Source organism: Vigna umbellata, chromosome 3 (genome assembly GCF_029865625.1).
Source record: "Vigna umbellata cultivar VRB3 chromosome 3, Vumbellata_1.0, whole genome shotgun sequence".
NCBI classification, from domain to species: Eukaryota; Viridiplantae; Streptophyta; class Magnoliopsida; order Fabales; family Fabaceae; genus Vigna; species Vigna umbellata.
Window position 1 is genome coordinate 1,504,199 of NC_142167.1, and position 14,563 is coordinate 1,518,761.

The window sequence follows — 14,563 nt, forward strand, 5'->3', positions numbered from 1 at the left end:
AGTATTTTGTTACTTTTATTGATGACTATTCCAGATGTACTTGGTTGTTTTTAATGAAGAATCGTTCTGAGTTGTTTTCTATTTTCCAATCTTTTTTCAATGAAATAAAAACACAGTTTGGGGTTTCTATTCGACATTTACGTAGTGATAATGGCCGTGAATACCTTTCTCAACAGTTTAAACAGTTTATGGCTTCTCATGGCATTCTTCACCAAACCTCATGTGCTTATACCCCTCAACAAAATGGGGTGGCTGAGCGCAAGAATAGACACCTTATTGAAACAACTCGTACACTTCTGATACACGGTCAAGTACCCTCACGCTTTTGGGGTGATGCAGTTCTCACAGCATGTTATCTTATCAACCGCATGCCATCTTCCGTCCTAGATAACAAAATCCCTCATTCTATCTTATTTCCTCAAGACCCTCTGCATCCATTACCTCTTCGAGTTTTTGGGTCTACATGTTTTGTTCATGATTTTAGTCCTGGTCTTGATAAGTTGTCTCCTAGATCTCACAAATGTGTCTTCTTAGGATTTCCCCGGTCACAAAAGGGCTATAAGTGTTTTTCCCCATCTCTCAATCGTCATTTTATCTCTGCTGATGTCACTTTTGATGAGTCTTCTTTTTACTTTTCACATCTATCTTCTAGTTCTGTACCTCTCCCTGTTACTGTTGATATTCCTCTTGTCTGTGATCCTCCTGGTGATACTCCACCCCTTTTGTCTTCTCCTTCTTTAGACTCTCATTCACCACAGGCTCATCCTTCACCTCCACCACTTCAGGTTTATAGTCGCCGTAATTGCCTACCTCATGACTCACTTCCGGTGCCGCCTCATGTGTCTCCTCCGGCTCCAGCAACTGAGTCTGACTTGCCTATTGCCCTCCGTAAAGGTATACGCTCTACCCGTAACCCTTCCCCCCATTATACTGTTCTTAATTACCACAGATTATCTCCATCATTTTATACTTGTCTCTCATCCATTTCTTCTGTGTCAATTCCCAAATCTGTGGGTGATGCCTTAACTCATCCTGGTTGGCGTCAAGCTATGATGGATGAATTAAGTGCCTTACAGGAAAGTGGAACTTGGGAGCTTGTCCAATTACCATCTGGAAAGTCTGTTGTTGGTTGCAGGTGGGTGTATGCTATCAAGGTTGGTCCTGATGGTACAATTGATCGTCTGAAAGCTCGACTGGTTGCCAAAGGCTACACACAGATTTTTGGTTTGGATTATGGTGATACTTTTTCTCCAGTGGCAAAGATGACCTCTGTTCGCCTATTCATTGCCATGGCCGCTCTTCGACAATGGCCTCTTTACCAACTTGATGTCAAAAATGCTTTTCTCAATGGTGATTTGCATGAAGAAATTTATATGGAAGCAACCGCCTGGCTTTGTTGCTCAGGGGGAGTCATCTGGATTGGTATGTCGTCTTCGCAAATCCTTATATGGCCTAAAACAGTCTCCTCGGGCCTGGTTTGGTAAATTCAGTTGTGTTGTTCAACAATTTGGTATGTCTCGCAGTGAAGCGGATCATTCAGTGTTCTATCGCCACTCGAGTGCTGGATGTATCTACTTAATAGTGTATGTCGATGATATTGTTCTCACAGGAAGCGACTATCTTGGCATCTCTCAGATGAAACAACACCTTTGTCATCATTTTCAAACCAAAGATCTTGGCAAACTTAGGTATTTTTTGGGTATTGAAGTAGCACAATCCAGTGATGGTATTGTCATATCTCAGAGGAAGTATGCGTTAGACATCTTGGAGGAAACAGGGTTAATGAACTGTAAATCTGTTGAGACACCTATGGACCCTAACATCAAACTCCTACCAAATCAGGGGGAGCCTTTCTCAGATCCTGAACGGTACAGAAGACTAGTTGGTAAATTAAACTATCTTACTGTTACGCGTCCTGACATTTCCTTCGCAGTTAGTGTGGTGAGTCAATTTCTAAACTCCCCATGTGAAGACCATTGGGATGCAGTTGTTCGCATACTGAAGTATATTAAAAGATCACCTGGGAAAGGTTTGCTATATGGCCCTAACAACGATACAAAAATCGTTTGTTATTCAGATGCTGATTGGGCTGGTTCCCCTTCTGATAGGAGGTCTACTTCTGGATATTGTGTCTCTATTGGTGGCAACCTGATATCTTGGAAAAGTAAGAAGCAAAGTGTTGTGGCAAGGTCCAGTGCAGAAGCAGAATATAGAGCTATGGCATCAGCTACTTGCGAGCTTGTGTGGCTTAAACAATTGTTGAGTGAATTGAAATTTGGAGATGTCACTCACATGATACTTATATGTGATAATCAAGCTGCTCTCCATATTAGCTCTAATCCTGTCTTCCATGAGAGAACCAAACACATTGAAGTTGATTGCCATTTCATTCGAGAAAAAATCATATCCGGAGATATCAAGACTGAGTTTGTTAATTCAAGCAACCAGTTGGCAGACATATTCACTAAGTCCTTACGAGGACCTAGAATTGATTATCTTTGTAACAAGCTTGGAACATATGATTTATATGCTCCAGCTTGAGGGGGAGTGTTAGATATTAAGATGTGTGTTTTTGTTATTTGGGCTTAGTCTATTCTGTATTAGGGCATTGGCCCATATCTTACAATATAAATAAACTACCCTATGTGTATGCTAAACACACAAGGGATATTGTTCAGTTAGGTAGTTAGAAGTGGGCTGCCTTTATAAGAAGGCAAGGAAGGGTCTGGTAGAGGGGGAGTTTTTGATATCAATTGTATAGACAGGAACCTTGATCCTGTGGAGGGGGATTATGCTCCCAGTTACTGGTTGTTCATGACATTGGTTGATGTGAATACATATTTTCATTCTTTTCTTACCATTTGGGTGCTATTGAGTGAGTGTGTGCTGTGAGACAGTTAGGTTTCATACCCAGAAACCTAACAATTTGGTCCGACCTGCCGGATCAAAGTGGGGGTGAAGGATCAAGAAGCTGCTTCGCTTAGGAGGGGACTGCCGGATCAAGAAGGGATCAAGAAGTGATCAAGAAAGGGTGGAAGCATGGAAGGAAGAGACAATACCTTGGAGAGAAGGGTCAGTGAACAGAAAATGGGGATGGCAGAATGGAGGAGAGATATCCAAGAAATAAAAGAAATGTTACAGGAAATCAAGATTCACATAATGGGCTCAGAAAGAAGTGAGAAAGCTATCATGAGAGGAAAGAAAGATGGTTCAGAGGAAGAGCTGGAGGAAGACTGGGGCAAAGGGCAGCAAAATTGGAGGCAGCGGGTAGAATTGCCCAAGTTTGAGGGGTTGGACCCGTTGGGATGGATCTCTCAAGTTGAGAAATTTTTTGACACCCAAAATATCACAGAGAAGGAGAGGCTCAGGTTGGCTTACAGCTGCATGGAGGGAGGCACAATTTATTGGTTCAGGGCCTGGAAAAATAAAACCAAGAATCTTTCTTGGAAAGGGCTGAAAGAGGCATTGATAATGGGGTTCGGAAAAAGAGATAGAGGTTTTGTTTTTGAAAAGTTAGGCCAAACTGCAAAAATCACAGAAGCTGCTGATGAGAAAGTTGTTGGTGTTGCTGCCCAGGAAGTGGCAAAAGCTGCTCTTTCTGGGAAGGAAAGAGAAAGAGATATCAGTGCAGAAGAAAAAAACTGTGATGGAGGCATTGTTTGTGTTGCTGCCCAGGAAGTGGCAGAAGCTGCCGTTTCTAGGAGAGGTAGTGGGGTAGGTTGTGATGTGTATGATAAAACAGTGAAGAAGGGTGAAGACAGAGGAAAGAAAGCAGAATATGGTGGGAACAGGGTGAGTATGATGGCTGGAAATAAAGTAGAAGATGCAGCTGTCTTGAGTGGGGAAAAAATATGGTTGTCACAAACATATAAGACACTAGAAGACCAATGGCAGAGATATTTCTTTGCAGGGCTGCAATTTAACATTCAGAGGAAACAGTTAGCTCAACATGATGATGATGAAGGAATTAGATGGTCAGATCAACAAGTTCTTTCCTTTTTAGCTTCTAGGATGAACAAATTTGGGCAAGGAGAGGGCTTCGCCAGTACTGCTGCTATAAAAATACAAAAAAGGTTTTGGGGGTGGAAGAAGAGAAAAGAATTCTTGATCATTCATCAGAAAAGAGTTAAAATCCAGGCCCATGTAAGTGGTCACCAGGTCAGAAGGCAATATAGAAGAATCATAGGGTCCATGGGAATTCTGGAAAAAAAGCAACTCTTAAAGGAGTCAACAATTCTTTCATATGGACCACCACCCAAGCCTCCAGACCTGAATTGGAGGCAGCAGCCAGTGGGTTCCCTTCCTATGATGAAGATGAGCCATGGGAACAAGCATTACTGTACCAACCTTGAGGACAAGGTTGTTTTGCAGCAGGGTGTAATGATAGGATTTAATATGATAGGTTATAATGGGTATTAGGTGTGCAGGAGAGAGAAAACAGTTGAAGAATTAATTGTTCAGTTAGGTAGTTAGAAGTGGGCTGCCTTTATAAGAAGGCAAGGAAGGGTCTGGTAGAGGGGGAGTTTTTGATATCAATTGTATAGACAGGAACCTTGATCCTGTGGAGGGGGATTATGCTCCCAGTTACTGGTTGTTCATGACATTGGTTGATGTGAATACATATTTTCATTCTTTTCTTACCATTTGGGTGCTATTGAGTGAGTGTGTGCTGTGAGACAGTTAGGTTTCATACCCAGAAACCTAACATGCAATGATAGGGGAACTTCTTTAATGACATTAAAATATCAATTTGTTACAAACTGACTTAAGATATTGCTGTTGTTTTGATGCAGCCATCTTTTATTTTTCCAAGTGTAAGATGTGGTTTGGAAATGGCTATCCTCAATGCCATTGCTAATGCAAAAGGTTCCAACATGCTGAACATACTCCATCCCTCAATAAATGAGAACAACAATTGTGAAACGTCGTTAAATGTTCAGATTTGTGCATTAATTGATTCAAATGGATCTCCAACTGAAGTTGCTAATGTTGCCGCCAAACTAATTGAGGAAGGATTTTCTGCAATTAAGCTGAAGGTTATCTAGTATTCATTCTTTAGTTTAAGCTGCTTACACATATTAGCCCTCAACTACGTTTTATATAGACCAACAGTGAAGGACAATGGTTAATAGTGCTCTTGCTATGCAGGTAGCGCGCAGGGGTGATCCAATGCTTGATGCAGCAATAATACAAGAAGTGAGAAAGAAAGTTGGTCGCAAGATTATCATCCGTGCAGATGCTAATCGAAGTTGGACTTATGAAGAAGCTATGAAATTCAGCTCTTTGGTTAAGGATTGTAACCTACAGTATATTGAGGTAGACAAAGAAAATAAGACATTATTTGTAGTTTATGCTTTCACTCTGTGGCTTTTCTTTATATGGTTTCCACCAATTTATTGGTTGGTGCATGTTTGTGTATAACTTGATTGAAATATCCCTTTTACAGGAGCCTGTTCAGGATGAAGATAATATTCTCAAGTTTTGTGAAGAAAGTGGCTTATCTATTGCCCTAGATGAAACCATAGATAACATGCAAGAAAATCCAATGGAAAAGCTAGTGAAGTTTACTCATCCAGCAATAGCTGCTGTCGTAAGTAAATAAGAATTTCTTAAGATAATAAGGGCAGACTAGGTTTACATCATTTAGGTATTGTTATGGTGTCTTCAGAAAATACAAAATATAATTATATTAACAAACTGTAATATTGCTTTTCTGAGGAATTGAGAGCATTTTATCCTATATATTTGATTTCTTTCTTATTCAATATAAATTAACAAAGCAATTCTGCTACGGTGTAGTTGAAAGAGGACTATCTTTTATTATTTCTGCAACACTAACTACGTTTTCCCATCTGTCTATTATTGAGGAAAGTTGTCCCTATAACAGAAAATAAGGAAATCATGAGAAATAGGGAAATAAAGAAAGTACAATACCTTTTGGATCTTCAAAGATATTTTATTCTTTACAACGTGTATGTATATACTCTTTACCCTTTTATTCAAACTATAGGATTAGAACAAATGAGTAAAAATGCTTAATTATAAATAGGAAAGATTGAGATTATTATATCAGATTTTTTTATTCAGATATTTTTCATTTTTTCTAGGGTAGAAAACTGTTAATTGAGCAAATTTTTTATTTGGATTTCCTATTTTCCAGCCGTATGTGTAATTCCTTTTGATGATTTTCAACAGAGAAAATAAAATTTTACCGTAAAACATGCTAGAGTTGTGACATTTTCTTTTCATTTCTATATATATGTTCAATCATTACGACTCCATTTGGATTGGTGTCTTGATTAGATGAAACAGAATATCTGTTTATAAATTCTTATCAGAATTGCAAAATAGTTTATGATCTTGTCAATATAAAATGATCACTCTTTGTTTTATTTAGAATTTTGCAATGAATTTTCAGGTTATTAAACCAAGTGTTGTTGGTGGATTTGAGAATGCGGCATTAATTGCTCAATGGGCCTACCATATGGGGAAGATGGTCGTTGTAAGTGCTGCATTTGAAAGCAGTCTTAGTCTTTCTGCATATACTCAGTTTTCTAGTTATCTTGAAATGCTGAGTTTAGGTACATTCAAAGTGTTAGATAATGTGGCAGCACCTGCTATAGCACATGGTCTTGGAACCTACCGTTGGCTTAAGGAAGATGTAACACCAAATCCTCATTTTATTTGTCGTAATCCAAAAAGTGGTTTTGTTGAAGCGTCTGTGGCAGATGCTAGTCGATTTGTCCGCGATTTTCAAGTCAACAAAAAAGTTGTCTCATATGTTATTGTTGAGGAGGAAGTTCGTCAGTACCAATGTAGAATAGAGCTTAACAATGTATCTTGTTCTTTTGAAGTTCGTGAGACTGGCCTTCAAACAAATGTAAGTATAGAATCCCAATGTTATGATTACTGTAATGAAGAGCGTTATGGCTAGATTTTAGATTTAGTCTCCATTACTTTACAAGCAAATCTATTGCATATATGGGTAACATGCTCCATCTTTATTTGTATTTTCGTGAAAGTAAAATTTGACTCCCTTATATAGATATGATTTAGCAAATGTAGGATAACGTGCTGGTATTTCTTCATGGATTTCTTGGAACTGGTGAAGACTGGATTAATATCATGAAGACCTTTTCTGGATCAGCAAAGTGCATTTCTGTTGACCTTCCTGGTCATGGAAAATCAATACTACATGGCTTAGAGGGTGTTGGTGATGAACCATGGCTGTCATTGGAGACAGTTGCTGATATATTGCATGAATTAATTCACCACATAGCTCCAGGAAAGGTTACACTAGTCGGGTACTCAATGGGCGCAAGGATTGCATTGTTTATGGCTCTCAAATTTGGCACCAAGGTATAATGGTTATATTCAATGTCTTTACTTCATTTTGATGTTTTCATGACCGTTGGTAAACACTTTGAGCATATACCATGCAGATAAAGGGTGCCATATTAATATCTGGAAGCCCTGGATTAAATGATAAATTATCAAGAAAAATTCGTGCGGCTAAAGATGATTCTAGAGCATCCACAGTCATTACACATGGCTTACAACTTTTTGTCAGTTCCTGGTATGCTGGAGAGTTGTGGAAAAGGTAACCTGTCTGTTCTAATCTTTAGACTATGCGGGATTTATGTTAATGCTATTATGATGTAATCCCTCTATTAGTGTCTCAGCCTACTTTTGTATCATCAAACAGCTTACGAAGTCATCCCCATTCCAGTCGAATTATTGCTAGTCGCTTGCAGCATGATGACGTGCAGAGTCTTTCACAGGTGCTGTCTGGATTAAGCATAGGAAGGCATCTGTAAGCAAATTAAGCTTAACTATTTTTTTTTTCATTCCTTTGCTTCATTTATTTCTATTAGTGTCTTCTTCCCCATCCAGTTGAATATCTATAGGATGTTTGGAGCAACTAAACCATATTCATAGACCAAGGTCTTAAGTTTTTTTAAATTTTGCACAGAAATTAATAAAAACATGAATATGTTGTATGCATAGTTTATACATACATGACCACCATTCAAAATGTACCCACCATGCAAAAAGTACCCTCCATTCAGATATGATGATGGAGTTAATAAAAAAACATAACATATCATCAATGCAAGCAGAAAACAAATGCAGTTGAAACAAAATAAAGGGCTATTAGGGGAGTGTGGAGTACGTGTTAAAAAGGAACACCATTACACATGAACAGAACAAAACAGAGCATAAGGAGCCGTGTGTGAATGCATGAACACACGGTTGGCTGAAAACAAAGCCAGAAAATTGTGGTCAGTAGTTGAAAATAAAGCACAAGTAATACAAAACCTTCTTGAACTACACACCTCATTTTCTTCACTCGGGGTATCTCCATTTGGACTTCCTCTTCTAGGTCTCTATGTTTCAATATCAAACTACTGCAGGTTCCATCCAAAGTAAGCGGCTAGGGAGAAGGTGATTCATTCTGTACTCATTTTTTGCTACACAAGGACAAAATTTCTCCTCATAGCCAACCCGTAGGTTTATGAGTGTCATTTTGCCACTAGTCTTGCCTTGAATAATTTTTATTTCTCATTAAGTTACATTTTGTGGTGTACAGCGATCTACATTCTACAACTATTTTGTCTGGGTTTATCAACAACCTTTCAAATTGAATTCCTTTCTAATGCCTCCGTTGCTTACCTCGATGCTTGAACCCAATTTCTGTCTTTTTATAACTTCCTGAACTGATGCAGGTGCTTTGAATACATCAGTGGTTGCAATTAGTGAACCAACCCAACCGGACTCACTTATTAATCCGGCTCGGCCCACCACGGGTTGGTGGGTTAAACGGGTTGGCTTAGTGACTCACTTAATTACCAATTCTTTTTTTCAATTAAAAAAAATAACGAAAATTTTCTAATTCAAATCTAAATAAAGGGGAAAGGTCTTAAATTATATGTATGATCAACCAAACATAAGATTTCATTCACACAAAGATATCACAAAATCTTATCAACAAAACTTTTAGTAGCTTCATAGCGATTCAAATTTGTTTTTTCATAAAAATTGAGTTACTAAGTATAGAAAAATAATTTCACACAAGCCTTTGTTTCAATATTTTCTAAAATGAATAACCCAACAAAAAGTACTTATTAGAAAAATTAGGTGGGTTGGTGAGCCAACCTGACTCACCACGGGTTCAACCTGGTTGAGCCAGGTTCTTAGTGAGCTAAGTTCAAAATTGGCTCATCGAAATTTTAAAATTTTTTTCAACCCAACTTGACTCAAACCCGTGGTGGATCAGGTTGGCTCATGTGTTCCAACCCATTTTGACAGTAAGACCTAGCGACACCAAGGGTGGTAATACTTATACCCCTTTATATTTGAGGGGTAAATGTTGAAATATGGGTGTAAATTTGCACATTTAGTGTACAATAAATAAAGATTGATTGGATTATAAATATAGATTTTTTTTGTAAGAAATCCCTATAATTAAGGAATTAGGAGTTTATTTGGTAGATTTGGTCCAGATTTAGAGTCTTTAAGTCTGGAGATTTATTTCCCTTTATTAAGATTTCGTTTTTCTTTTAAATACCAATGTATTCTTTTTGTTAGAACAAGAAAATTAATTCCATAATTATTGCTTAGTGCCTACAGTTTTTTCATATTGTATTATAGCCATTAAGAGCTTATCCTAATCAAGTTCTTTGAGGCCATTAGTCACCACTATCGGACTCTTTTTTTTAGATCACCCACAAATATCTAATCATATCCTCAAGATGTTTATTCCTTAGTGTGAGGAAGTGTGTTGAGATCCAACATCGACTACGAATAAGGCTGAATTATAGTATATAAATGGAATGCAATTCCTCAACTTACAAGTTAGTTTGTGAGGTTGAGTTAGACATAAATTCATTTACTAAGATGGTATTAGAGCCTTTATTTTAAATTAAGGGATTGGAATTAAGAGTTTATTTGGTAAATTTGTTCCAGATTTAGAGTATTTATGTCTGGAGATTTATTTTCTTTAATTTAGGAAATTTATTTCCTTTTATCAGGATTTCATTTTTCATTTATATACCAATGTATTGTTTTTTTTAAATCATGAATAGTAGTTCCATAATTATTGCTGAGTGCCTACACTTTTTTTCATCACTGAAAACTAACAACCTACACCGTTATTAAACTAACAAATGTAACTATTTCTGGCTATAACACAGTTATCAAACGGGGATAGATGTAACTAGTTACAATTATAACAGAAGCTTATTATACTATAGCAAAATGAAAAATCATCTATTTTAGGGATTGAATATATGTATGGTTGTGAGATAAAGCCAATTATATGAACCGTTAATTTGTATTATCTGCATCACTTAATTTATATATTTGAATGATACACTGTGATCATTTAACTTAAAATTACTCGTTACCTGAGAGAGCAGGTCAATGTGGGAAGATTTGCCAAATTGTAGAGTACCTCTTCTTATCATTCATGGAGAAAAGGATACAAAATTTAGAAATATTGCTCAGAAAATGATGAAAATGTTGTGCTCTGGCTTGGGGAGTAAGCATGAAAATGGGAATGCTATACATGAGGTTGTTGAGATTCCCAACTGCGGCCATGCTGCTCATTTGGAGAACCCTCTTGCTATCATTGCTGCCATAGCACGATACCTGACTAAACAATGAAAGCTGTGTTCTCCAATTAGAGGATCAAAGTGGTAGCGAAGGATCAGGGAGAATGATGGAAGGGTTGGGATATTGTATGTTTTTGCCAAATAGATTTTCCCTTGTTTCCTGTATTTTCTTTTGATTTCTCTAATGACAAAGGGCAACCTCTCTTTCAAAGGAACTTTATCTCCATTGTTTCTTCTCTAAAACTCGACACCTTTATTATGGATATTGTTTTGGCTTACATGTGTTGGACTTGACTCTTCTGAAATAAACAAAGTTAACTAACACATTATCTGCTACGTACATTTATATGACATATCAATTATTGATTGAGATTGTTTATATGACATATCAATTGTTTACTTTAGATTATTTAGATCTGTTATAAAAGTGTTGATTTTTCTTAGAACATAGCTGAACATGGATGGCTTAGACGAGTCAGATTCCTTTTTGTTACGTGTTCTCTTGTCACTACTTGCATAGTGATATCTACATAATTTGAGACAGATTATTTTTGAAGATTCTACCTTTTTGTTAAATATAAATTTTGTTATTATATGTATATTACTGTCTACATGTTCAAATTGAAATTAAATAATTGTATTTTAAACTAAAAGAGTTACTATTGGTTAATGATATTTTAGTTCCTGATTTTTTTCTAAAATTTAGCTTCCAACTTTTCAAATTCTGGCTTGCTGAAATTATAATTAAATTCGTAGGAGTAACTTTGGATTAATTAGTTCTATCCATATTTAATTTATGTTGACTTATAGTGGACAATCGACTTTTTTTAATTTGATTGAATCATCAAATTTGGTATTGTTATCAGGAAATTCAATTTAATTTAACTCTCCAGTTTTGCTTTTTATTTGTGTTTTTTTTTCTTTTTTTTTTCTTTAAGATTCAATTAATGTTTGTGTGTGTTTTGTTTAATTAATAATTGGTTTGCGCAAATTACAATATTTTTCACAAATATGGTACCACACATAATCTTGCTCATTTACCTTTTCTTTTTAATTTTGCATTTCAAATTAGTGTCTTAGCTTTATATTTGTACGTGTTTGGTGTATGACTAGAACAAATCCAAGTGATTTGTATCGATTTGTATGACTAGAACATGCATACAATAGGCTAGTTAGAAAGTCTAGGCTTACAAGTCTGCGTCATTATTATAGTAATTAGTACATTTTCAATCATATTTAAAACACTTATTCTTGACTTTCTTACATTTTAGTGGAGTTTAAATCTATTATTTTAACTAGAATTTATCTAAATGGGATTAATTGAGCTTCAACTAAAATCACGGATTAAAATTTGGTAGATACATTTTAGATAGACGAATTTAATTAAAAAGTATAGAGTCTAGTTTATTGAACTTTGCTAGATAATTTAATAGAACATCCATGAGTTGAATTTTGACGGTTGATGTAATGCACATAAACATTTCCTGAACATTCTAACATGTACTTTGTGCACTTGAAATATAAATAAGCTCATAAGTCGTTTATAAATACACAGTGATATGATGGATATATTGACGATGCTAGCAATTTGATTTGGGAATTTTTGAGTGACTAGGAAAAGATGAGATTATAAACTTAATGAAGAAATAGAGTGGTTTTGAAGATTTTCATGGCAAGTCAAGTGTCCAGAATCATTGATTTATGAGCAGATTTGTCTACTATGTGAACTACTAGACTTGTATACTTTGAAAAGATATTTTGGAAAGATTCGTCTAATACTTTGGAGGTCCATTAGATTGTGTTGGACCTTTTGCAAACAAAATTGATTACTTTGAAATATCATACCACATTTTATTTTCTTATTATCTTTTTGTTGTCTCTGCATGGAAAGCTAAATCTTGTAAGTTGATTCTCTTGTCAATTTATATTTAATTATGAGATCATGTAGAATTAAAGTTTTGAATTGAAATTTTTAAGGATAAGGTCTACTTCATTTATTCTTTTTGAATATTGATTTATAATCTTAAATTGTTTGATAATTCAATTTTATTTTTTTAATTAAAATTTTTGTTAGTTTGTCTAAATCGAATAACCTCTTGTTTGCTTAATTGAAGAGGTAAAAGAATAAAATTCCATACACATATGCTTGGAATAGGTGAAAATATTATTGGATTGGCTAATTTAAAACTGTTTTGAAATTAAGTAAATAATAATCCTATGATACTCAATGAATTCAATTACGAATGAACTAAAAAAATCGGTCTACTTTAATCATATAATTATTTTATTTATATCATCAATAAAATAAACTCTCCTTTCATGTTCTTATCCTTTTTTCCATGTTCTTATTTAGAGATTTCTATTGAATTAGTTGAGAGATGACTTATGTTTTGAATAAAGTGGAGCTCCATTGGACAATTTTAATAAAGGATTAGACTATTTATTTTTACTTATTTTTATCATAGAGATGATAGTTGTAGACCCTTGAGAATAGCTAAGACAAAGTAGACAAGTCAGAAGTAGATGAGGTGCTTGGCTATGCTGGTTAGATGAATTGATGTGGTTAGACGACCCTCTATGTTAGATTTATGCTTGTTAAACGAGTGGAACGATAGCCATGCAAAGGTGTTAGACTCTACGTGGGAGCAACATGCACTCATGGCCTATGTTACATGGTTAAGCTTATTGGCTGAGGTTTTGTGTTTTGGAGGAAAGTATGTTGATGTTATTCTATTGTGATTCTTTGTGTTGGGTGAAAATAAAAGAATGTAAGTATATGTTATATCTTTATTAAGCATGTTGATATGTCGTAAATGATGTGTGTATGAAAAAAAGTGGACATGAGTTAAATGACTATAAATAGTTTTGAGAAAATTTTAAGATAATTATTATAATAATTAGGCTTAAATGCTTACTTCATTCCCATATTAAGAGCTGAATTTTTTAGTATTTTGTTAAAATTGTATAAATTAAGTCGTTTCCGTTAAATATGGACAGAAATGGAGGTAACTGTTATTTAGATGCGTGATTCATTTTTATTTTAATTTTGGTTTTTATTTAATTGGGTTTCTATTTTATTAAAATAGATTTAATGGTATATATCTTTACATTGATATTAATATTATTTAAAAATTATATAGATTTGTCACTTATAAAAATTATAGAATTTAAGAATAAAAAATTATCTAAATTTTAATATATAAATACTGATTTAGAAATGGTTTCTTACGAGGAAGAAGATGGAGAAGGAGTGTGTTTGAGATGTTCAAGAAGCTGAAGGAAGATTTTGAGTGTATCAGAGATAGTGAAAAATGAAGATATATAACCAGAAAAGATTGTTCATGTTTCAACTAGGTGCCTCCAATGATATAAAAAAGATTAAAAAAAGAGAGAAAAAGCATAGGAGAGAGAAGAAAAAGTGAAGATTCTTTTGTCACATCAGTTGGGAGTTAACTTCGTTTTTGCCCATTTAACGGAAGGAACTCAATTCATACAATTTTGACAATTTTGAGACCCAATATCTATATTTTTAAATCGGTACTAAATAGAAATTCACATCTTAACATACAGTAAGCCTGAAAACGCGAGGAAGATGATGAACATTAAGTGTGCATAACTGCTGCCTCGCGTTCACGGTGTTTTAATGCAGCCATATAAAAGTTGGTTTCCCACATCAGACGTTTATATGGCTGTAGAAGTCAGATTGGCGGGATTGGACGTCTAAATGGAGTTAAAAAGTAACTTTTTAAATTTAAAAAATGAGTATATAAAAGTCGGTTCCCACATGGAACGTCTATATGGTCTATATGGTACGAAATAAACATTTTAATTTTTTCATATATTATAGTCAATAGTTTGATCAAATATAAATTTGTAACATTTTAATTTAGGTTACTATGTATTATTTCTTAGTAAAGATTTATTTATTACACGTTTTAATTTATATCCTA

At 35.0% G+C, this 14,563-nt stretch overlaps 1 protein-coding gene across 9 annotated transcripts in view; it reads left to right on the forward strand.

Moving 5' to 3' along the window:
• The window catches only part of PHYLLO (2-oxoglutarate decarboxylase/hydro-lyase/magnesium ion-binding protein), a 36,151-nt gene extending 25,214 nt beyond the window's left edge, over positions 1-10,937 (forward strand). For 4 of the 9 annotated variants that reach the window (XM_088109253.1, XM_088109254.1, XM_088109258.1 and 1 more), the window contains 8 exons: positions 4,794-5,036; positions 5,149-5,316; positions 5,447-5,590; positions 6,419-6,880; positions 7,066-7,359; positions 7,443-7,600; positions 7,706-7,813; positions 10,419-10,937. In XM_088109253.1, coding sequence (XP_087965379.1) covers positions 4,794-5,036; positions 5,149-5,316; positions 5,447-5,590; positions 6,419-6,880; positions 7,066-7,359; positions 7,443-7,600; positions 7,706-7,813; positions 10,419-10,665 — 1,824 coding nt within the window. In that variant the 3' untranslated portion in view covers positions 10,666-10,937. Of the gene's footprint in view, positions 1-4,793; positions 5,037-5,148; positions 5,317-5,446; positions 5,591-6,418; positions 6,881-7,045; positions 7,360-7,442; positions 7,601-7,705; positions 7,814-10,418 lie in introns of those variants that run through there. The other 5 variants (XM_088109255.1, XM_088109256.1, XM_088109257.1 and 2 more) reach the window with 5 other exon arrangements.
• The last annotated feature ends 3,626 nt before the right edge of the window (positions 10,938-14,563 follow it).